At 47.6% G+C, this 18,012-nt stretch overlaps 1 protein-coding gene across 7 annotated transcripts in view; it reads left to right on the top strand.

Annotated features, from left to right (window-relative positions):
• Positions 1–18,012, top strand: part of Epb41l4b (erythrocyte membrane protein band 4.1 like 4B) — a 147,991-nt gene that overhangs the window by 55,364 nt on the left and 74,615 nt on the right. For all 7 annotated transcript variants that reach the window (XM_075967171.1, XM_075967173.1, XM_075967175.1 and 4 more), the window contains exons 3-12: positions 1,335–1,377; positions 2,128–2,206; positions 4,189–4,233; positions 6,365–6,417; positions 11,195–11,315; positions 13,110–13,197; positions 13,352–13,440; positions 13,751–13,820; positions 13,910–14,079; positions 16,717–16,826. In XM_075967171.1, the coding sequence (XP_075823286.1) occupies positions 1,335–1,377; positions 2,128–2,206; positions 4,189–4,233; positions 6,365–6,417; positions 11,195–11,315; positions 13,110–13,197; positions 13,352–13,440; positions 13,751–13,820; positions 13,910–14,079; positions 16,717–16,826 (868 nt within the window). The remainder of the gene's footprint in view (positions 1–1,334; positions 1,378–2,127; positions 2,207–4,188; positions 4,234–6,364; positions 6,418–11,194; positions 11,316–13,109; positions 13,198–13,351; positions 13,441–13,750; positions 13,821–13,909; positions 14,080–16,716; positions 16,827–18,012) is intronic.

Genomic DNA, 18,012 nt, shown 5'->3' on the forward strand with positions numbered 1-18,012 from the left:
CAGGTACAACCATGCAATCATAGGCATAACACTCCATGGTCTGCCATGTACCCAAGTGGGATACAGAGGCCAGAGGGATAAAATGCATTTTTAATTCATAATGTCTTCTCTTTAGGATAGCTTTATCTGGATGTTATACCTCTCTGGTGTTCTCATATGTAGCTTTCTGTAGAAGTTCAGCTCCTGAGCATATGTCAACAGTTTTGACATAAATGTTTAGATGAGGGAAATGGCTCTGTAACCTCCTTAAGCAGATAAAACTGAAGTAGATTATATGAGACGTATGAGGAGCAGTTGAAATCCTCGCTGGCCACAGCTGAACCATCTGCCTGTCTTTCTGTCAGTGGTGGGGGTTGGGAGTGTAAGGGAGTGAGGGCTCCCTTACTTTGTTTTCCTGATTCCAGAGTTGAGGGAGTCAGAACCACAAGGCAGGTGTGTAACCAACGCTTAGCCAACAAATGGGAGTTTGTGCTCTCTGGAGACCCAGAGTCACCAGGGAAGATCAGCAGCATAGTGCACCATCAGTAATGTCAGCGACCTAGAAGTTTTAGAAGGGACTTTACAGATCAAACTTTTAGGGGTTTCAGAGCTTGCTGAACTCCTTAAAAGCTTGGGAATGTTTGGCTGCAAGAAAAATGCACTTCCATGTCCAAGCAAACTATTTATTTGGTTTTCCGTTTACATGTGTGGCTTGTGTGCGCATGCATATTTGCGTGTGTATGGGCACATGTGGAGGGTTGATATTGCTTTGTCACCTCATTCATTGAGGCAGGGTCTCTCAATCAAACCCAAAGCTCACTGATACTGCTAATCTCATCAGCTAGCTTACTCTGGGAATCCTCTCTCTGCCTTCCTAAATTGGAATTACAGGTTACTACTCCACCAACCTGGCTTTTATACAGGTTCCAGGGATCCGAACTCCTATCCCTAGAGCTTTACATGTTTGTTTATTTTTATTTTATGTGTATGGGTGTTTTGCCTGAATATGTATGCCACGCACCATGTGAGTACAATGCCCACAGATGTCAGAAGAGGGCGTTAAATTCCCTGGAATTGGATTTTACAGACGGTTGTGAGTCGCCGGGTGGATGCTGGGAAATCTAAACTGGGTTCTCAGGAAGAACAGCCAGTGTTCTTAACTACTGAGCCACCTCTCCTGGCACGAATTTTTAATAACATACCTAGCTGTGTCAGATCTCCAGTGAGGAGGTCAAGATCTGACTCAGTCTCAGGTCTCTGTGAGTGGAACCACCCGGGTTTGTAGCACAGGGTGGGGTTGGGGGAGCTCTCGGGGCACATACTTAGTTTCTAAGGAAACATTTTCTTTCTTTCAGCACTGGCTGGACCATTCGAAACCCATAAAGAAACAGATGAAAGGTAGGTCATTGCCTCCAGTCTGCTCGTCTTTTCTTTCTTTTTTAAACCTGTCAGTAAACTCCTTTGGTAAGATGTTTGAGATCTTTTGATGTGTAAATAGATCCGATGTTAAATGGCTGGTTTCTACTTCCTTTAAACTGGCCAGAGAGTAGAACTTTAAAATTGAATGCGTATTTTGGGTAGATACTGAGCCCCACCTGTGCTCCCGGTTCACATCCGACGCCCCTGCCAATGAGAACTGACTGACTTACTATGCAGAAACCTGACACCCCCTTTCCTCATTTTCAAGTAAGTTTCAGATTCAGTACGGAGAGTAGGAAGCAGGAAGGCTCCAGCGCCTTCCTCACAGGTGTGGGAGCCATATTTCTCCAATGCTTATGCTTAGATCGTCTGGAAATTATATTCTCTTGAAAGTACCTTAAAATATTTTTACTGTGTCTCCACCTCGCAGAACACTTCGCTGTTTTATCCGTCAGTTGCCTCCAGCCCGTTTTATACGTTGTAAAACGTGGGTGCCAGTTTGGAGTAACCCCATCAGAGATAGCGAAATGCCAGCTCTTTTTACCCACCCAGACCCTCAGGGATTTCTGCCAGAGTGATGGTCCCCGCTAAACCCTCCTGGTCAACCTAAAAGTTCGGTTCCATTTTTCAACCTCCCGATGGAGCAGTGAGCTTACCGTCATTGGGATGTGTTGTTTCCTTTCGTCTGGTGGGAGACAAACATCTACTTTTCTGTCTCCAAATATTTAGTTGGACCTGCTTACGCTTTGCACTTTCGAGTCAAATACTATTCTTCGGAGCCAAACAACCTTCGAGAGGAGTTTACAAGGTAGGGCTTCACACAGACGATTCCAGTCAGTAGCCCCGCCCCCGCCAGACGAGGGGCGGGGTCTTTCCAGTGGGATGGCTAGCTTCGGTTTTTAGTCCTCTGTGTTACTAAGCAAAAGTTACTAGCACTTTTCCCAGGCTTCTCTACCCTGTTGAAAACCCACCAGTGTGCTTAATTTGATATTTCGCATAGGAATCAAATGAGGTGGATTTTTCTGGATCTTGGAGAGTGATGGGTTCATGTATGGCATTTTATCTTTGTCTTCACTACAAAAACAAAACAAAACAAAACTGGAGATATTGTGAGAAGATTTTATTTATTTATTTATTTATTTATTTTGGTGTTGCAAAGCATTCTGATTGTTCCGGTACAAGGAACTTTTCACTTCCTATAAGCGGCTCTGTCACCACAGATTTTGTTAGGACCCTCTTTATATATCTCTCAGCTCCGCTGCATATTTTTATGTCATAAATGCCTATGTTTATCTCTTGAATTTCAGAAGCAATAGAGAAGAATAAAGAGAATGTGAATAGGGGTTGGAGTGTAGAGCTTCCCCTCCGTCTGTGGAATCTTTAGCGGGCTCTTGAGATCCCCAGAGTGCCCTCGTCACGGGGTTTGTGTGTGAGGCAGTGTAGCAGTAACTTGTGCATGGGTGGGTGGCCTACACTGGTGGTCAGCGACTTGGAGAGGACCCCCTAAGTGACATTTGAAAAGCTGTCACTAGTGCCCACGACAAGGGCCTGAGGGGCTTTTCCTGTTGGGTTCCCTATGAGAATCAGACCTTTCGGTCACATGGACACCATGCTCTTGTTGGTGCCAATACACGTCAGCATCCTGAATTTCAGAAGTGGAAGGAAGTTCGGCTGTAGTTAAGGATCTATTGGGAAGCAGAAATCTTCCGGAATGAGGTAGAATCTTCAGCCTGCCTTCCCACTTTGATTTCTGGGTCATCCAAAGCGTATAGCCACTCCACAGAAAAGGACTGCCCACATGGCTTCCAAGGTTAGCTCATTAAGCAACTTCAGTATGTCTCTTTGGAAGTCCTTATGATATGTGTTGTCCCTAGTTGTCGCCGAAGCTAGTCATTTTTTAAGCCAGGAGTGTGAATCGAAAACATTGGGAAGTTTTTGAACAAATGAGATTCCTGGGGACCACTCGAGTGTAGGATCCTGACTCCCTAGGCCTGGAGTGGAGTGTGGGAGGCTTTGGTTGGTACAAAGTGGTTCTGGTGCCCACATCTTCCTGGAAAGAAAAGACTTTTAGTTGAGATGAAGACATTTATTTATTTATTTATTTATTTTTTGCTTGGTAAGCCTTCTTACCAAGTTTTTTGATACTTTCCTTCTTGTTTCTTATTATCACTGTAATTATCTGTAGTGTAATTTTGGGATTTGTGTGTGTGTGTGTGTGTGGTGTTTGTGTGTGACATGGTTTGCATGCATGTTTAGTTTGTTTCTTTTAAAGACAGAGTAAACACTTAAACTACAACCAGAAAAAAAGCCTGTGGTTTCCAGTAGACCCTGCAGTCAGCTGCAGACTTTTTGAGAGACTTCTGGAATCTGCTAGGTGTAGCTGGCCAGGTCCAGCTCAGTGATGCCACCCTGCCCATTTTTCTTAGATGCATGGCTTGCCTTTTTTTTTTTTTTTAATTCTCTGTGCCTGTTGAGCTAGTTTCTCCTGCACCAAAGCCGTCCTGCAAGTAGCATCAGACTGCTTGATGTTGCGTCCCTGCTCCATCCTACAAGTATCTTGCAAACTCCGACATGCATTTCCCTGCCCGGCCCAGTGAGACCTAGGATGCCTTTCCACAGGCTCCGAAGGAGGCTCCCTCCTTGTTCGTTTGGACTCCCTTTTGACAGCACAGAATGCCAGGGCATGTGCCGGGGGTGGGGGGTGGGGCATTTGTGACGGGAGGCTGGGGATTGGAGGTGGCTGGGAAAGGGAAGGGTTCCCCTCTGTTGACTTTTGTGTATGTTTGTCAGGTACCTGTTTGTTTTACAACTCAGGCATGACATTCTTTCTGGAAAGTAAGTATGCTTTTGTTCTAACTCTTAACCCCGCATAGAGTATAGTATACCTCAGTAATTTGCTGTTTTAACTCTTCCACCCTGTATCCTCGTTACCAAATTAAATAAACAGTACCCCAGGTCGTAGCAAACGAGTCAGATACTTGAACCGCTATCATTTTTGTCCTTTTTTAAAAAATGATCTTCAAGTGTGTGCACTGAGTTTCTTGAATGATGTGTATTTGGGGACCACGGTCTCCCTGTCACATCACTGCCCCATTTGTGCTGGCTTCCCTTGTATTTGCAAGCCACATACATGTCCACAGGTGTACATATACAGGTCCCACTCATTGCTGTCACACCGAAGCAATGTGAAGGGGTCTTTATCTGGCCCTGCTGGAAGAGCTCTAGGCTCCTCATCTCATTTCCTTTCCCATCTTAAAAATGCTATTGAAGCTCAAGGCATTGGGCTTATGGTGACCATTAGCAAAACACATTGTCATGTTGTCACAAAACAGCATTATGTGGTTGGTGTTGAGGGAGCCTTCATAGAGGAAGAAGGCTGACAAAACGGCTCAGCAGGTGAAGGCACCCAAGCCAGACAACCTGAGTTTGATCCCTAGGGCCTGAAAGTTAGGCTCTGACCTCCAAACACATGCTGTGGCATGTGCAATATCCCCTAACATCTGAGCACGTATGCACAATCACACACACACAACCTTATCTATTTATATGAATAAATAAATATAAGATTTTTTCAAGTTAGCTTTAATCATTTTCTAATAAGAGTTATCGCATATTTTCTGTTACATTAAAAAAAAACCTCTGTCTTTATTAAGATTAAGAAGCAGTACCTGATGTTAACCAACAGAAATATTTTCTGATTTTGAATGTAATCTGAAGGAAATTTAATGGGTGATTTCTGCCATTTGTGGTGGTCCAGACATCTCATCACAGAGCTGGAGAGGCAGATGCAGGTGGATCTGAGCAAGTTTGAGGCCAGTCTGGTCTACCTAGTGAGTTCTAGGCCAGTCTGAGATAGACAGTAAGACCCTGTCTCAGACAGCAAAACCAAATATGTCAGTTCTATAAATAAAAACTTAAATGTAGCAAATAAGATGTAATATCCGTGTTTGCAAATTCTTAATAGGAAATGCACTGTAAAACTTTGAGTGACAGGTAGGCAGTGGGATGGTAGACTGTACAGCGTATACATTGGCCTTCCTCAGCCATGCAGTACAGTGTCTGGCTGACGTGCGCTGAGTATGTGTGCATTGTTACCGCTGTCAGCTCCGTGCTCACCACACTGAAGGCCCTGTCACTGTGGAACGTGTCTCCGGTTTGGAAAGCGTTGATGCCAGTACTTCCTCCATGGCTAGTGCTTTGCAGTTTCTCTCCACTCCCACCCAGCTGTTATCTTCTAACCGAGACAGTGTTCTGAGCCCAGCACTGCCTCCTGTCGGCTGGAAGACTTTGGGCAAGATGCTGAGGACTCACTGTCTCATCTGGAAGATGAGAAATGGCGTGGGGCGCTGGCCAGACCCATCCTAAGAGTTTACAGACTACACATTGACTCCGCTGTATTACACATATGAGAAGACCTTAAGAACTAGGAAGCGCCGTGCCGTGTCCACCAATACAGTTCTCCCAGCCAGCCTTGGAATCTGCAGTAGCTCTGCCTCAGCTGGACCTGTTAGCATGCCGAGCTCAGCTAGTCCTCGAAGTTGTAGACCCGCTGCTGGTGCGTGTCTTTTTACCCTCCTGGCTTTGTTTCAAGGAAGACTGAAGGCAGCTCGGAAAGACTAATGGACTGTATCCAGAGGAAATCAGTTTAAGCTAACGAGACAAACAGAAGGCTTCATTCTGCCTCCTAAACACCCCCAGGTCTTTTCGAGTTCAGTAGAAGTGTCTGCACGGTTGGTAGAACGAATACTTGGATAGTTTTGTCGTATGCAGGGAACTGCCCTGGGAAATTTGGAGTGTGTATTAGTGCTCTTTAACATAGACACGGAAAATACAACCCACTAGCATCAGACGCTACATAAACACTGCTGCCTTTTAAGGGTGTTTTTTACTATTATTTGTTACGTAGTTCCAAGTGGAGAGCTCCGTTGCAGTGCTAATTTCTTTTTCTTTTTTTTCTTTTCCCAAGACTGAAGTGTCCCTATGAAACGGCTGTGGAACTAGCTGCTCTCTGTCTGCAAGGTACATTCATCTTAAAGTTATTGCTTCCGTTTCAGTAAGAGAGAGTCTCCAGTATGCCAGGCCCAGTGTCCTGCTTTTTCCCAGGATGCAGAGTAAGATGGTGTGAGGCCAGTCCCCAGGAGCTTACATTCTGGTGACGAAGGCACACGGAGCATATGGCTGTTTTACTAGCAGCAGAGATACACAGGAGGCCTGGGAGAGGAGGGCCTTGGGGGGACGTGGAGAGGAGGGTGACTAGCAGAACCAGGGGAAAATGTAAAGAGGAGGGGAGATGCAGCTTCTGCTCAGTGTGTGCACGGCCCTGGGTTCCATCCCTAGGACTTCAAGTCTGGGGTGGGGCTCGTGTAACGGGCTGTTACAGATCAAGGTTGGTTGGGTTTTTCTTTGTTTGTTTGTTTGTTTTTCGAGACAGGATTTCTCTGTGTAACAGCCCTGTCTGGAACTAGCTTTTGTAGACCAGGCTGGCCTCGAACTCACAGAGCTCCGCCTGCCTCTGCCTCCCAAGTGCTGGGGTTAAAGATGTGTGCCACCACTGCCCGGCCCAGCGTATAGGTTGGTTGAACTTTGTACACCACATAAAACCAAATGCAGAAATGCAGAACAATTATCCTGGCACTTGAGAGAATCAGAAGTTCAAGGTCATCCTTTACTAGGTACAAGTTTGAGGCCAACCTGGGCTACCTGAGGCCCTGTCTCAGAAAAAAACAGAAAGCAAGCAAGCAATAAAGTCACAGAGATAGTAATCACAGTGTGAAGTTCAAGAAACTGGCTTGGCAAACAGCCTTTGGCCCCACCTAAAGACTATGAACTTGGTGGGGCCAGCAGCAGTTCTTCGCATGTTCTTAAGGGGGCAGGCCCTGGTGGTAGGTATTTTGGAAAGGCCACACTGGCTGTGTGGAAAGAAAGAATTGGAGCGGGGCCAATACAGGGGCTGGACAGAGATAGTAAGAGCTGGGCAGGGCAGGTGGGTGTGCACGCAGTGAATGCCGCCACGGCAGTGCCAGGAGCTGAATTCCCTAATGAGGCTTAATGTGAGAAAGGAGTTGGGGATGACTCAGGCTGCTACTGAGGGTAGGTGGTGGCATCAATGAGTGGGTACAGGGAAAGGTGACTCCTGGGGAGTAAGTGGCCTCTGTGGACCTTGGCCAAGAGCGGCTGAAGTCACCAGCATGCAGGTGGGAGCTGGGCGGCAGGAGGTCCGCCTGCAGGACCGTTCACACTGACCGTTCTTTCGTCTGTGGGAGGTGCTGGCGGATCTTCATTTTAAATGCATGAAAAACGCTTGCTTAATTCTCCAGCACTAATTAAGAGGATGAGATTTCATTAGCATGTGCTTATCAGAGGGCATTCACTGGGTTATGACGTGTGGCATTCACTCATGTGTGTGTGTATGTGTGTGTGTGTGTGTGTGACCGTAAGTGTGGCAGCTTGTTAGACAACTTTGGAGAATGGTTCTCCCCTTTCACCTGTGGGTTCCTGATATCCAGCTCAGACTGTCAGGTTCAGTGGCAAATGTCTCGATCTGCTGAACCATCTAACCAGTTTATATTTTACTAATTTAAGAAAAGCTGATCTGAGAGGTGTCACAAGGTCAGATCACATGATCACAGACTCCCGGTAGGGCAACACAGCAGTCAGGCAGACCCTAGAAAGCACGTGATTTCCCTACCCACCACCCACCAGCAGCTGCCTCTTCTGTTAATGAGTTTAGGTTTTTTTTTTTTAAAGAAATGTAATTCAGGCTAGAATAATATAAAAATTTATGTGTGTAATTTTCTAGTACATTGTTACGTTTTAATTTAGTGTGTCTGTGTGAGCAAGTGAGCGCGCTCTCGAAGAGATCAGAGGACAGCTTGCAGAAGCTGGTTCTCTGCCTCCATCACGTGCGCCATGGGGCTCGAACTCAGATCACCAGGCTTGGCGGCGAGCACCTTTATCTGCCGAGGCATCTCCCCGGACCTCCTTACCTTTTTAAAAGTCTTTGACGTTGTCACATTTCTACATGTAAAGATATTTTGCTGATAATGGGTGCATTCCCATCCTTGAATACTTCTAGTCCTTAGTGCCCTCCTCACAGATGCTCAGTGAGTGCAGAACAAATAGAGGAATAACTTTGGGGAGACCCTCGGTGCAGTTTGAAAGCTCCGGTGGGGATGGGGACAGTGATGCTATCTAGAGACAGCTGTGTGAGCTACAGAGCTGCGTGCTTGCTCTCCCCGTGTCCTCTGATGCAGCAGGGCCTCCTGTGAGAGCCATGCTGTAGGGGGGACTGGAGACGTGGCAGAGGCTCCCGGCTCCTCATGTCGGCCACTTGCAGATTTTACCAGCACAGACAGTAGCCTTCATCTGCACTGGTTCCTGAGCTGCAGGAGGCCTCATCAGGCTTGGCAGCCCCGAAGGACCTGTCAGGGTAGTGGTAATGAGAGGGAAACACCCAAGCACCCGGGTCAGGCCTGGGGCCATTCATCACCGCAGAAGCTTCCTCCCGAGGCTATTGGCACAGTGTTTTAAGCCTGTCCTGTTGTCCTGAGTGATGAGGAGGAGGCACACCTCTGCCCTCGCTGGTCCGGCTTAGTGAGGCTGTGAAAGCTGCACAGAGAAGAGGAAAGCAGCCCTCTGTGAGCCCTTCCTGGAGAAGCTGCCCTATCTGTAGGGTAATTTAAAGGAGAGTCGGGTACAAATAAATACTTGGAAGACTGTTGAGGGACATGGGGAAGTGCTTATCACATACCATTCCTTCCCTGTGGCCTCACCTGCTTTCCTCTGGAGCCCAGCCTGGAGCCCTGCACTGTGAGAAGTCGCTTTGCTCGGTCAGTGTGAATAAAATAGAGAGCAGTTTCCCCTGGGGGTTGAGCCTTTAGGCCCTGTTTTACCGCTGCTCTTGAATGAATCGTGTCCCGAGTCGAGCTACTGTCCTTCCATGGAGGATGCGCTCTTTGGGGAATGCATTTGTGGTATATTTGAGAGTCAACCCAAGCGAAAGGGTCAGAGGGATTTGAGTTCGTCTGTTGCACGGCAGTGTTCTAGTTTCGTCCGTGTCTCAGGTAGAGACCTGGGAACATCTCCGTGATTGGCCCCAGGTCACCCAGATAGCTGCAGCAGGGTTGGAGTTGAGTCTCTCTTACACCGGAGCCTTCTCCCTTACCTTCCATGGCCTCCATGGAGCCAGAGCCTGGCTGAAGAATCAGGAGATTCTTGGAGTGCCAAGCTCTTTCTGCATGTTCTTGGAAGACGCTGGTATCCCAAGTGCTCCTCAGGCCCGCTGAAGCACAGCAAAGGCCGGAAGGGACACTGCCCTCTTTCTCGCTGTGTCTTTGGCATACATAATCTTGACAATTAAGGGCACCAGCTGGGCGGTGCTGGCTCACGCCTTTAATCCCAGTACTTGGGAGGTAGAGGTAGGCAGATCTCTGTGAGTTCAAGGCCAGCCTGGTCTATAAGAGCTTGTTCCAGGACAGGCTCCAAAGGCTGCAGAGAAACCCTGCCTCAAAAACAAAACAAAACCAGACAATTAGGGCCACCACAGGGTCCTATTGAGTCATGTTTGCCTATGGGTACACGGGATACCATAGGGATCTCTTTCCAGACCATGCAAAGCTATGTTAGCATCACATGGGAATTTGTTAGAAGTACAAACTTGATGGGTTGGGGATGTAACCCTGCTGGTAGAGTGCTTGCCCAGCATGTTTGAAGTCCTGATTTCCATCCCCAGTCCCACATAAAATCAGGTACAGTGGTGAAAGTAGGAGACCAGAAGTTACAGGTCACCCACAGTTACATTCAATTCTGGGCCTGGGTCCATATCAGGATCAACAAAATCCGGGTGCGGGACCCCAGTGATGTTATGCTTCAGCGAGCCTACTAAATGATGCTTTTGCGCCGTAAGCTCAAAAACAGCTGTTGGGGATCATTGCCTCTCCCAGGAAAGTGCACCAAGCCCTGAGGGGCTTGTGAAATGGCAGGCGGTGGCTAGGCTGTTCTGGGATGGGCATGCAAGTCCGCATGGTGATATAGCCCCTAGGTGGCATCTCCACTTGCTGACCTGAAGCTCACGCTTACAGAAACCAGGTTATAGTGGAAACGAGGGGATTCCCTTTTATTCTGAAATCTGCAGGAGTCAAGTGGATTTTCTCATTTGTGATCTAGAGGACAGGGCCATCATGTCCTTGGGCCCTCTGTTTTGAGGTTTGGCAAGAGCGAGAACCATGTGGTGCACATTGGGCTTTTTGCCGGCAAGCTTCCTGTTGCTAGCCCTCTTTTGCGCAGCCATCTCCCTCTCCCCTTCTCCGTTTTGCCTGACTTGCCGCAGTTGCTCCTGCAGCCTGCTCGCCACCCCTCCCTGCTTCTTTATCCCTCAGTCAGATTCTGCATGCACCAAAATCTTGATCCATCCTTCCCAGCCCTGCAAACACTAAAGTGCTGCTCTGGCCTGTACTTAAGGAGAGCCCTGTGCGGAAGATGCTCTCAGGCATATCCTCGTGGCCTGTAATCGCCTTTTATTGCAAATTTCCACTTCCCAGGGACATGTGAGCCAGACCTCCCTAGGTGGGGGAGGCAGTGAGGAGAAAGAGAGTAATGACTAAGATGATGGTGTATTTATCTCGTATGGGGGGGAGGGGTAGAATGGCCAGGGATTCTGAGGGAAGCTGATAACGAGAGGGCTCTACCTCAGAGGCACCTGCACCTTCTGATCAGAAAGAATGCCTTTGGATTGAGTTGCAGCACTAACCTGAAGTGTTCTGTGTCTTCTTTTTCCTCCCTTTTATAAACTGCACAGCGGAGCTGGGGGAGTGTGAGCTCCCGGAACACACACCGGAGCTTGTGTCTGAGTTTCGGTTCATCCCAAATCAGACAGAAGCCATGGAATTCGATATCTTCCAGCGATGGAAAGAGTACAGGTACCTCAGTGCCCCTCTCTCGAGGTCGGAGCTGCTCGTTGGTTTGTTCTCTGTGTTCGTCTGAGCCTTCTGAAGACCTGTTGCATGACCGTCCTCGGCGCAGTGTGCCCTGTCTCACAGAGAGGTGCTCAGTAGGTGATCAGGCTGGAACCTCTCTCCTGGACTTCACACCCGTTTCCAAAAGACCTGCATGTCACCTCTCTTCTGAGAAATGTGCACAGGTCAAGCCATGCTATTTTCTGTCTCTGAAACACACAGCTTCTGTCTGATTTGATTGTGTCTTACCAGTGACACCCCAGGTGCGGATAAAAGGCTACACTTACAAGGTCCTACCCATCCTGAGCAGTGCTTCTCGACCTTCCTAATGCTGTGACCCTTTAATACAATCTCTCGTGTTGTGGCGACCTCCACCATAACACTAGTTAGTTGCTATATCATAACTGTAATTTTGCTACTGTTATGAATTGTAATGTAAATATCTGATATGCAGGATGTCTACTGTGTGACCACCCCCCCCCCGCCGCCGCCAAGGGTCAGATTGAGAACCACTGTTCTAGAGCAAATCTTTTAGAAATGTAGGTGAAGCATCCCTAGCGCCCAAATTCTGAATCTAAAATGTGAAACATTTGAACAGCAGCGTGGTGATACATTTGATAAATGCACACCAGGCTTTATTGCGCAGGCTGAAGTCTAATCATAGGAACAGTTTTTAAATATGTATGAAATCACCTCCAGGACCTTCCAGTTTTATGTACCAGGTGAATGTGACATAATTGACTTCCGTGTTGAGAGCTGGGCCTTACCCGTCACAGCAGCACACTTGTACTTGACAGTCTGAGGGGGGCGGGGAACCACATGTATTTTTGGTCTCTCACATTCTGGGTCAGGCGTACTTGGCCCATCACCTATGGTGAAATGGTGAGACCGTGTGACATGCAGTGTTATTGTATGTCTAAAAGTGTGCTCATTACACTGAGAGTCAGCGTGGTGACTTCCGTTCTTCCCTGCTGCCACCACCCTAATCTAACATACTTGTTTTTGTTTCACGTAGACCAGTAAGGCAGTTTGCTAGCCATGCACACATGCATGCGTGCATGTGTACACATTCTCTCTCTCTCTCTCTCTCTCTCACACACACACACACACACACACACACACACACGCACGCATGCAGACACACCACAGAGCACATATTCCTGCTTAGTCTTGGACGTGACTTAGTGTGGCCTTCTACTGTCCCTCAGTTCTCTCATGACTTCACAAATTAAAGATGGCGTGAATGTTGTCGTCAAATGATAGGGAAGTGTGCAGAGATGTTCAGTCAAGTGTCCCACCTACTTCCTCACACACAGCCTTCGTTCTCCCAGAGGAAAGCCAGGAGGGAGTCTTTCCCTTTGCCTTAGAGCACACTCTTGTTTTCTTTTCCTTTTTTTGTTATTTGTTTTTGAGATAGAGTTTCTCTGTACCCCTGACTCTCCTGGAATTCACTGTGTAAACCAGGCTGGCCTGGAACTCAGAGATCCTCCTGCCTCTGCCTCTTGAGTGCTGGGGTTACAGGTGCGTAGCACCACTACCTGGCATACACTCTTGTTTCCTTCGGTTATCCTAAGAAACACCATTCTATGGTCTTCCTATTCGGTTAACATGGGGTTCTTGCAGATGGTTTCCACCCTTGTAAGCTTACATCCTCCACGGCTCTAACGATTGCATGACCTGCAGCCCAGCAGGCTCTCCAGACCCTGCAGGGCGTGTGAGTCGCAGTTCACGCGTGTCTCATTGGTTTTGTTTCCTAAGGGGAAAGAGCCCTGCCCAGGCGGAACTCTCTTATCTCAACAAAGCCAAGTGGCTGGAGATGTACGGGGTGGACATGCACGTCGTCAGGGTAAGAACCCGTGTGTTTGCCTCCTTTTGTTTTACTGTTTCTGAGAAATGCATAGTATGCCAACTAAGTAAATTTTGGTGAGGAAATTGTTTTTGCGTTCTTCTGTGACGACCTGTTAGAACCCTCTACCGACTGTCACTTCGTTTGTTTGTAGGGAAGAGATGGCTGTGAATATTCTCTTGGACTGACCCCGACAGGCATATTAATCTTTGAAGGAGCTAACAAAATAGGCTTATTCTTTTGGTAATTTAGTTTTGTCTAATATTAAAAATGTCTTTTCCTATTTTGTGTTGGAAAGTCTATGTGATTGGATGATTTTGAGGGGTATTTGCAACACCCAGATTCACTTTTTAAAAAAAAAATCACACCATCCTATTGTCATTGTGGGTGTATGGCCAATGCACTGAATCTCTAGATAATCATATTTAAATGAGTGAGTGATGATTTTCTTTTCTTAGCCAATCTAAACTTTTATAAGTAGAACGGAAACTGTTTGATGTGTAGACAGTTTGGCCGTAGACTGTCCTTTTTAAAACGCTTTCTCTCTGACCAGGCCAAAGATCACCAAAATGGACTTTAAAAAGAGCAAACTGACCCTCGTAGTGGTGGAGGATGACGACCAGGTAGGCCATGCTCCCCGGCGTCCTCCTCGCTGCCATCACCCGCATCCCCATGACACGCGTCCCCACGGGACCTTTGCTTCCCCCCTCAGGGCCGCGAGCAGGAGCACACCTTCGTGTTCAGGCTGGACAGTGCGCGCACCTGCAAGCACTTGTGGAAGTGTGCCGTGGAGCACCATGCCTTCTTCCGGCTGCGCACCCCCAGCAACAGCAAGTCCACCAGATCGGACTTCATCCGGCTAGGTTCACGCTTCCGGTTCAGGTTGGCAATTGCTTTATGACATGGACCACGTGTTTCAGAGAATGACAGCTCGTTTGTGCTGTGTATGACTGTAGCATCGGGTCTGTGTCCATCCATTCGGGTGATTTGCTCTGCCCCCCCCCCACCTTGTTAAGAACTGCAAGTCCAGACCCAACCTCTTTCGTCTTCCATTACTTTACCGATAAAACAGAACTGATTTGGGGTGAAATGCTTGCAGCCAGGAACGGTTGGGGGTGCTGATATTTTTCTCAGTTTGAAACTTTGCACGTTTCATACTTGATATTGCAGATCTGTGAGCTTAGGGCCCCAAATGTTTTGAATTTGGGAGTGGAGTGTGCTCAACATGTAATAACAAAATTGCCAGGACTATACCTTTAGCTAGAGTGGTGCTGTCCTGTGCAGTGGGCGTGAGCTACATGAAGAAGCTACTGTAGTTCCCTGGTCTCAACCAGCCTTATTGCCAGCGTCCAGTGGCCACGTGAGGTGATGGCTGCCTGTGAGTGGGGCAGACACGGGACATAGGATCCTTGGAGGAGGTTCTGTTGTCTGGTGCCACACTAGAATTCCTCCTGACCCACTCTTAAGCCTAGTTAAGATCAGGTGTCCCTGGTTTACAAACGACGCTAGGCTCAAACTCTCTGCCTGCCAGGTGGGCTAGAAGTGGCCTTAGTGCTTCTGTTCGTTTGTGTGCGTGTGTTATGTGTGGTGTTTGCATCTCTTCCAGTGGGTATATACGTGTATGCACTTGCAGGTTCTCAGAGAGTCCTGAGAGCGACCTAAGTGTCTTCCTCACTTGCTCTCCGTCCCAGTTTTTGAGACAAGACCTCTTACCGAATCTGGAGCTAACTGATTGAGCTAGGCAGCTGACCTCCAAAGATCTACCTAGCTCCACCTCCCCAGGGCTGGGATTACAGATCGCAAAACAACACCCTGCTGTTGACGCGGGTGCTGGGGATCAGAACTTGGATCTTCATGCTGTGTCTGTAGTTCACTCCCTAGACATCTTCCCAGCCCTGGTGCTTCAATTCCTCACCATTGCTGTTTCCTTTTACATGAAAGTGTCAAGGGATTTAGTAATGATTAAGGATGAGAGCGCATCCACGCATGCACGCGCGCGCACACGCACGTGTGTGTGTCTGTGTATTTAAATATGAAAAGAGCCTGAATAGATAAACCTATTCTCACATACTTTCACTTTTGAGCTTAGACTAATGCATGAAAACTCTTGAGGGCATCTTTAAAACTGAAAATATATAGATAGCCTCTGTGATCAGAGTCTGAATATGCACATGTGTGTATCAATCAGACCTTGGAATGGGAATTTTATTTCTTTTTTAACTTTATTTATTTTGTGTATGGGTGTTTTGCCTGCAAGTATGTCTGTGCACCGTGTGAGTGCCTGGCGTCTGAAGAGGCTGGAGAAGGTGTCGGATGTCCTAAAACTGGAGTGGCAGGCAATTGTGAGCTGCTATGTGGGCGTAGGAGGTTGAACCTGGGTCCTCTGGAAAAGCAGCCCACAGAGCCATCTCTCCAGCCTGGAATGCACATCTCAAATGCACTCCTGAGTCTGAGAATCTCAGTTCCATGATCGAGAACTTTGCTTGGTTTCGTAACCTCTGCACACACGTGGCATGTCCCTGAACTCTGTTTGAAATGCTAGAACGGTTGCTCGCTTCAGGTGTATCCACCGTGCGAGGCAATGGCTGTGCGTTTCTGTTGAAAGAAAAGATTTTGTTTGAGCGTATCTTTTAAATGCTCTAAGGAAGGGGAAAAAGGACCTTGAGGGAAGAGAGTCGCATCACAAGGCTCGTGGGGGATGGGAATGTCAGCAGTGCAGAGGTTCGCAGAACCGTTGCAGTCACTCGTATCTATGTGGATTTGGAGTTGAATGGAGGGGGCAGTCGAGGAGATTGCCAAAATAAGTAGGCTTTTCCCTGCTGGGGAGATGCTCCAAGGATTGGCTCAGACCTCGTGACCTTTGTTCCTTAAGGAGAAATGAAGAAGGAAGGGAAGTTGGGAGGTGAGGGTACCCCTGGAAGGCATCGGGAGCAAGTAGCATTTGGCTCCTTCTGTCTGGAAAACCAGCCAAGAGCAACTGGGCTGGAGCAGTGATGGGTGGATCAGAAAAACACAGCTCCCCTCCTGGAAGCTGCAGCTGCCTTCACAGTGGTCGAGTCTGGAAAGCCCTTGTGAAGTTAGAAACATTTCCTTTGACGCATCGCAAGGGAAGCCAAGGTTTAGTTTAGGGGCCTGCTACAACCGCCTTGGAGAAGATGCAAAATGGGAAATGTCTCTATGGCGTTTCTTGGAAGGTTATTCTGTGTCCAATCAAAGTTTTCTTCATCAGGTGGTCCAAGTACTCAGACCTATTTGGTTTGGGCGATCTAGTGGTTGGCTCTTAAATTGCAGGTTTTAGCTTTTGGTATCAAGAGATTCTTGCCCCTGTGCCTGGCTTGGCAAAGGAGACTGTATTTCCAAGTAGGAGCTTTAAACTTCGCATGTCTTTACCGGGCGAGTTCACGCTAAGTTGAAATGCACACTGAAGTGCTTGAAAAATAAAAATATTCACTTGCAATAGCTGTGGTATGCCGAGAGCTGGTGTTGGCATTAACGTGCAATCAAATATTTCCTTCCTAGTGGGCGGACAGAATATCAAGCTACACACGGCTCCAGATTGCGAAGGACCAGCACCTTTGAGAGAAGGCCTAGCAAGCGTTACCCATCCCGGCGACATTCCACATTCAAAGGTTATACGGTGTTCCTCCCTTGCTGGCATTGTGTAGTAGGGCTGGGAGGGTTGGTTAGCTAGGAGAGGGACTTACTGCTGTTACGCTCTGGTTCAAAAGCTGTTGGGAAAGAATGTCGTAAGTCTTGGTAGAACGTTTGCCTCTTCTTGTCTGTCTTCCTTTGAATGTGCCTCTCTACTTCTTTTAGGGTTGGATCCTCAATAGTATCTATCACCTTTGCTCGTAGAAGGTATAGCCTTTATTGTCTCCACTGCCTTGCCATTCCTGGTGAGGACACGGCGCGTGCTAAACCAGAACTGTGTCCATAGAAACATGGATGCAGAGCCTGCAGAGACACAGTTCAGGTCCCCCAGACATGCCCACCCTATGGTGTTCCCCTCTTGCTCAGAACTCCCTGAACCTCATGTCTCTTACTGGCTCCTGCCTATGTGAGGCCTGAGACTGGAATGTGCCAGGTGGTACATGAGCCCTCCTGACTCAGTTCTATTTAAACTGGGCTTCATCATCTGAGCTCGAAGCTCTGTATAGCTAATTTCCTACACAGATTGGTCCTCCATCCGGCACACTCCAGTTAGCGCTAAATTGTTTGTCCTTTTTTTTTTTTTTTTACATTGCACCCAGCTCTGCCACCCTCCTAAACTTGTGAGGACACTTCTTTACATTTTTATTGCATAGCCAGGATTTAGTGGGCCTCTGTGGAACCCTGTTTATATACCTGTGCCTTCTAGAATCTGTAACCTTCATCTCCCACTCCCATTTCCTCATGTTATGAGTCAACAGCACAGTATTGTGACAATCAGCAGGTCTCAAATCATTCTCAGCCGTTTCAGTGGAGAAAAAAAGCCAAGAGCCCCCCATATATGGCCTTAGCTTTAAGAAAGATCAGGGAGCCAGGCGGAGGTGGTGCATACATTTAATCCCAGCACTCAGGAGACAGAAGCAGGTGGATCTCTGTAAATTCCAGGACAGCCTGGTCCACAGAGTGAGTTCCAAGATGGCCAGGGATGCACAGAGAAGCCCTGTCTCAAAAAATGAAACCAATGAACAAGGGAGGTGGGCAGAGGAAATGGGAGGAGGTGGGGGGGAGCTGCATTCTGGATATAAAATAAGTGAAAATATTTAAATAATTAGAAAAGAAAATACAAAAAGGAAGGCCAGGGAATGGGAACGTGTTCAGGAGAGGGTG

This window comes from Microtus pennsylvanicus, chromosome 3 (genome assembly GCF_037038515.1).
Source record: "Microtus pennsylvanicus isolate mMicPen1 chromosome 3, mMicPen1.hap1, whole genome shotgun sequence".
NCBI lineage: Eukaryota > Metazoa > Chordata > Mammalia > Rodentia > Cricetidae > Microtus > Microtus pennsylvanicus.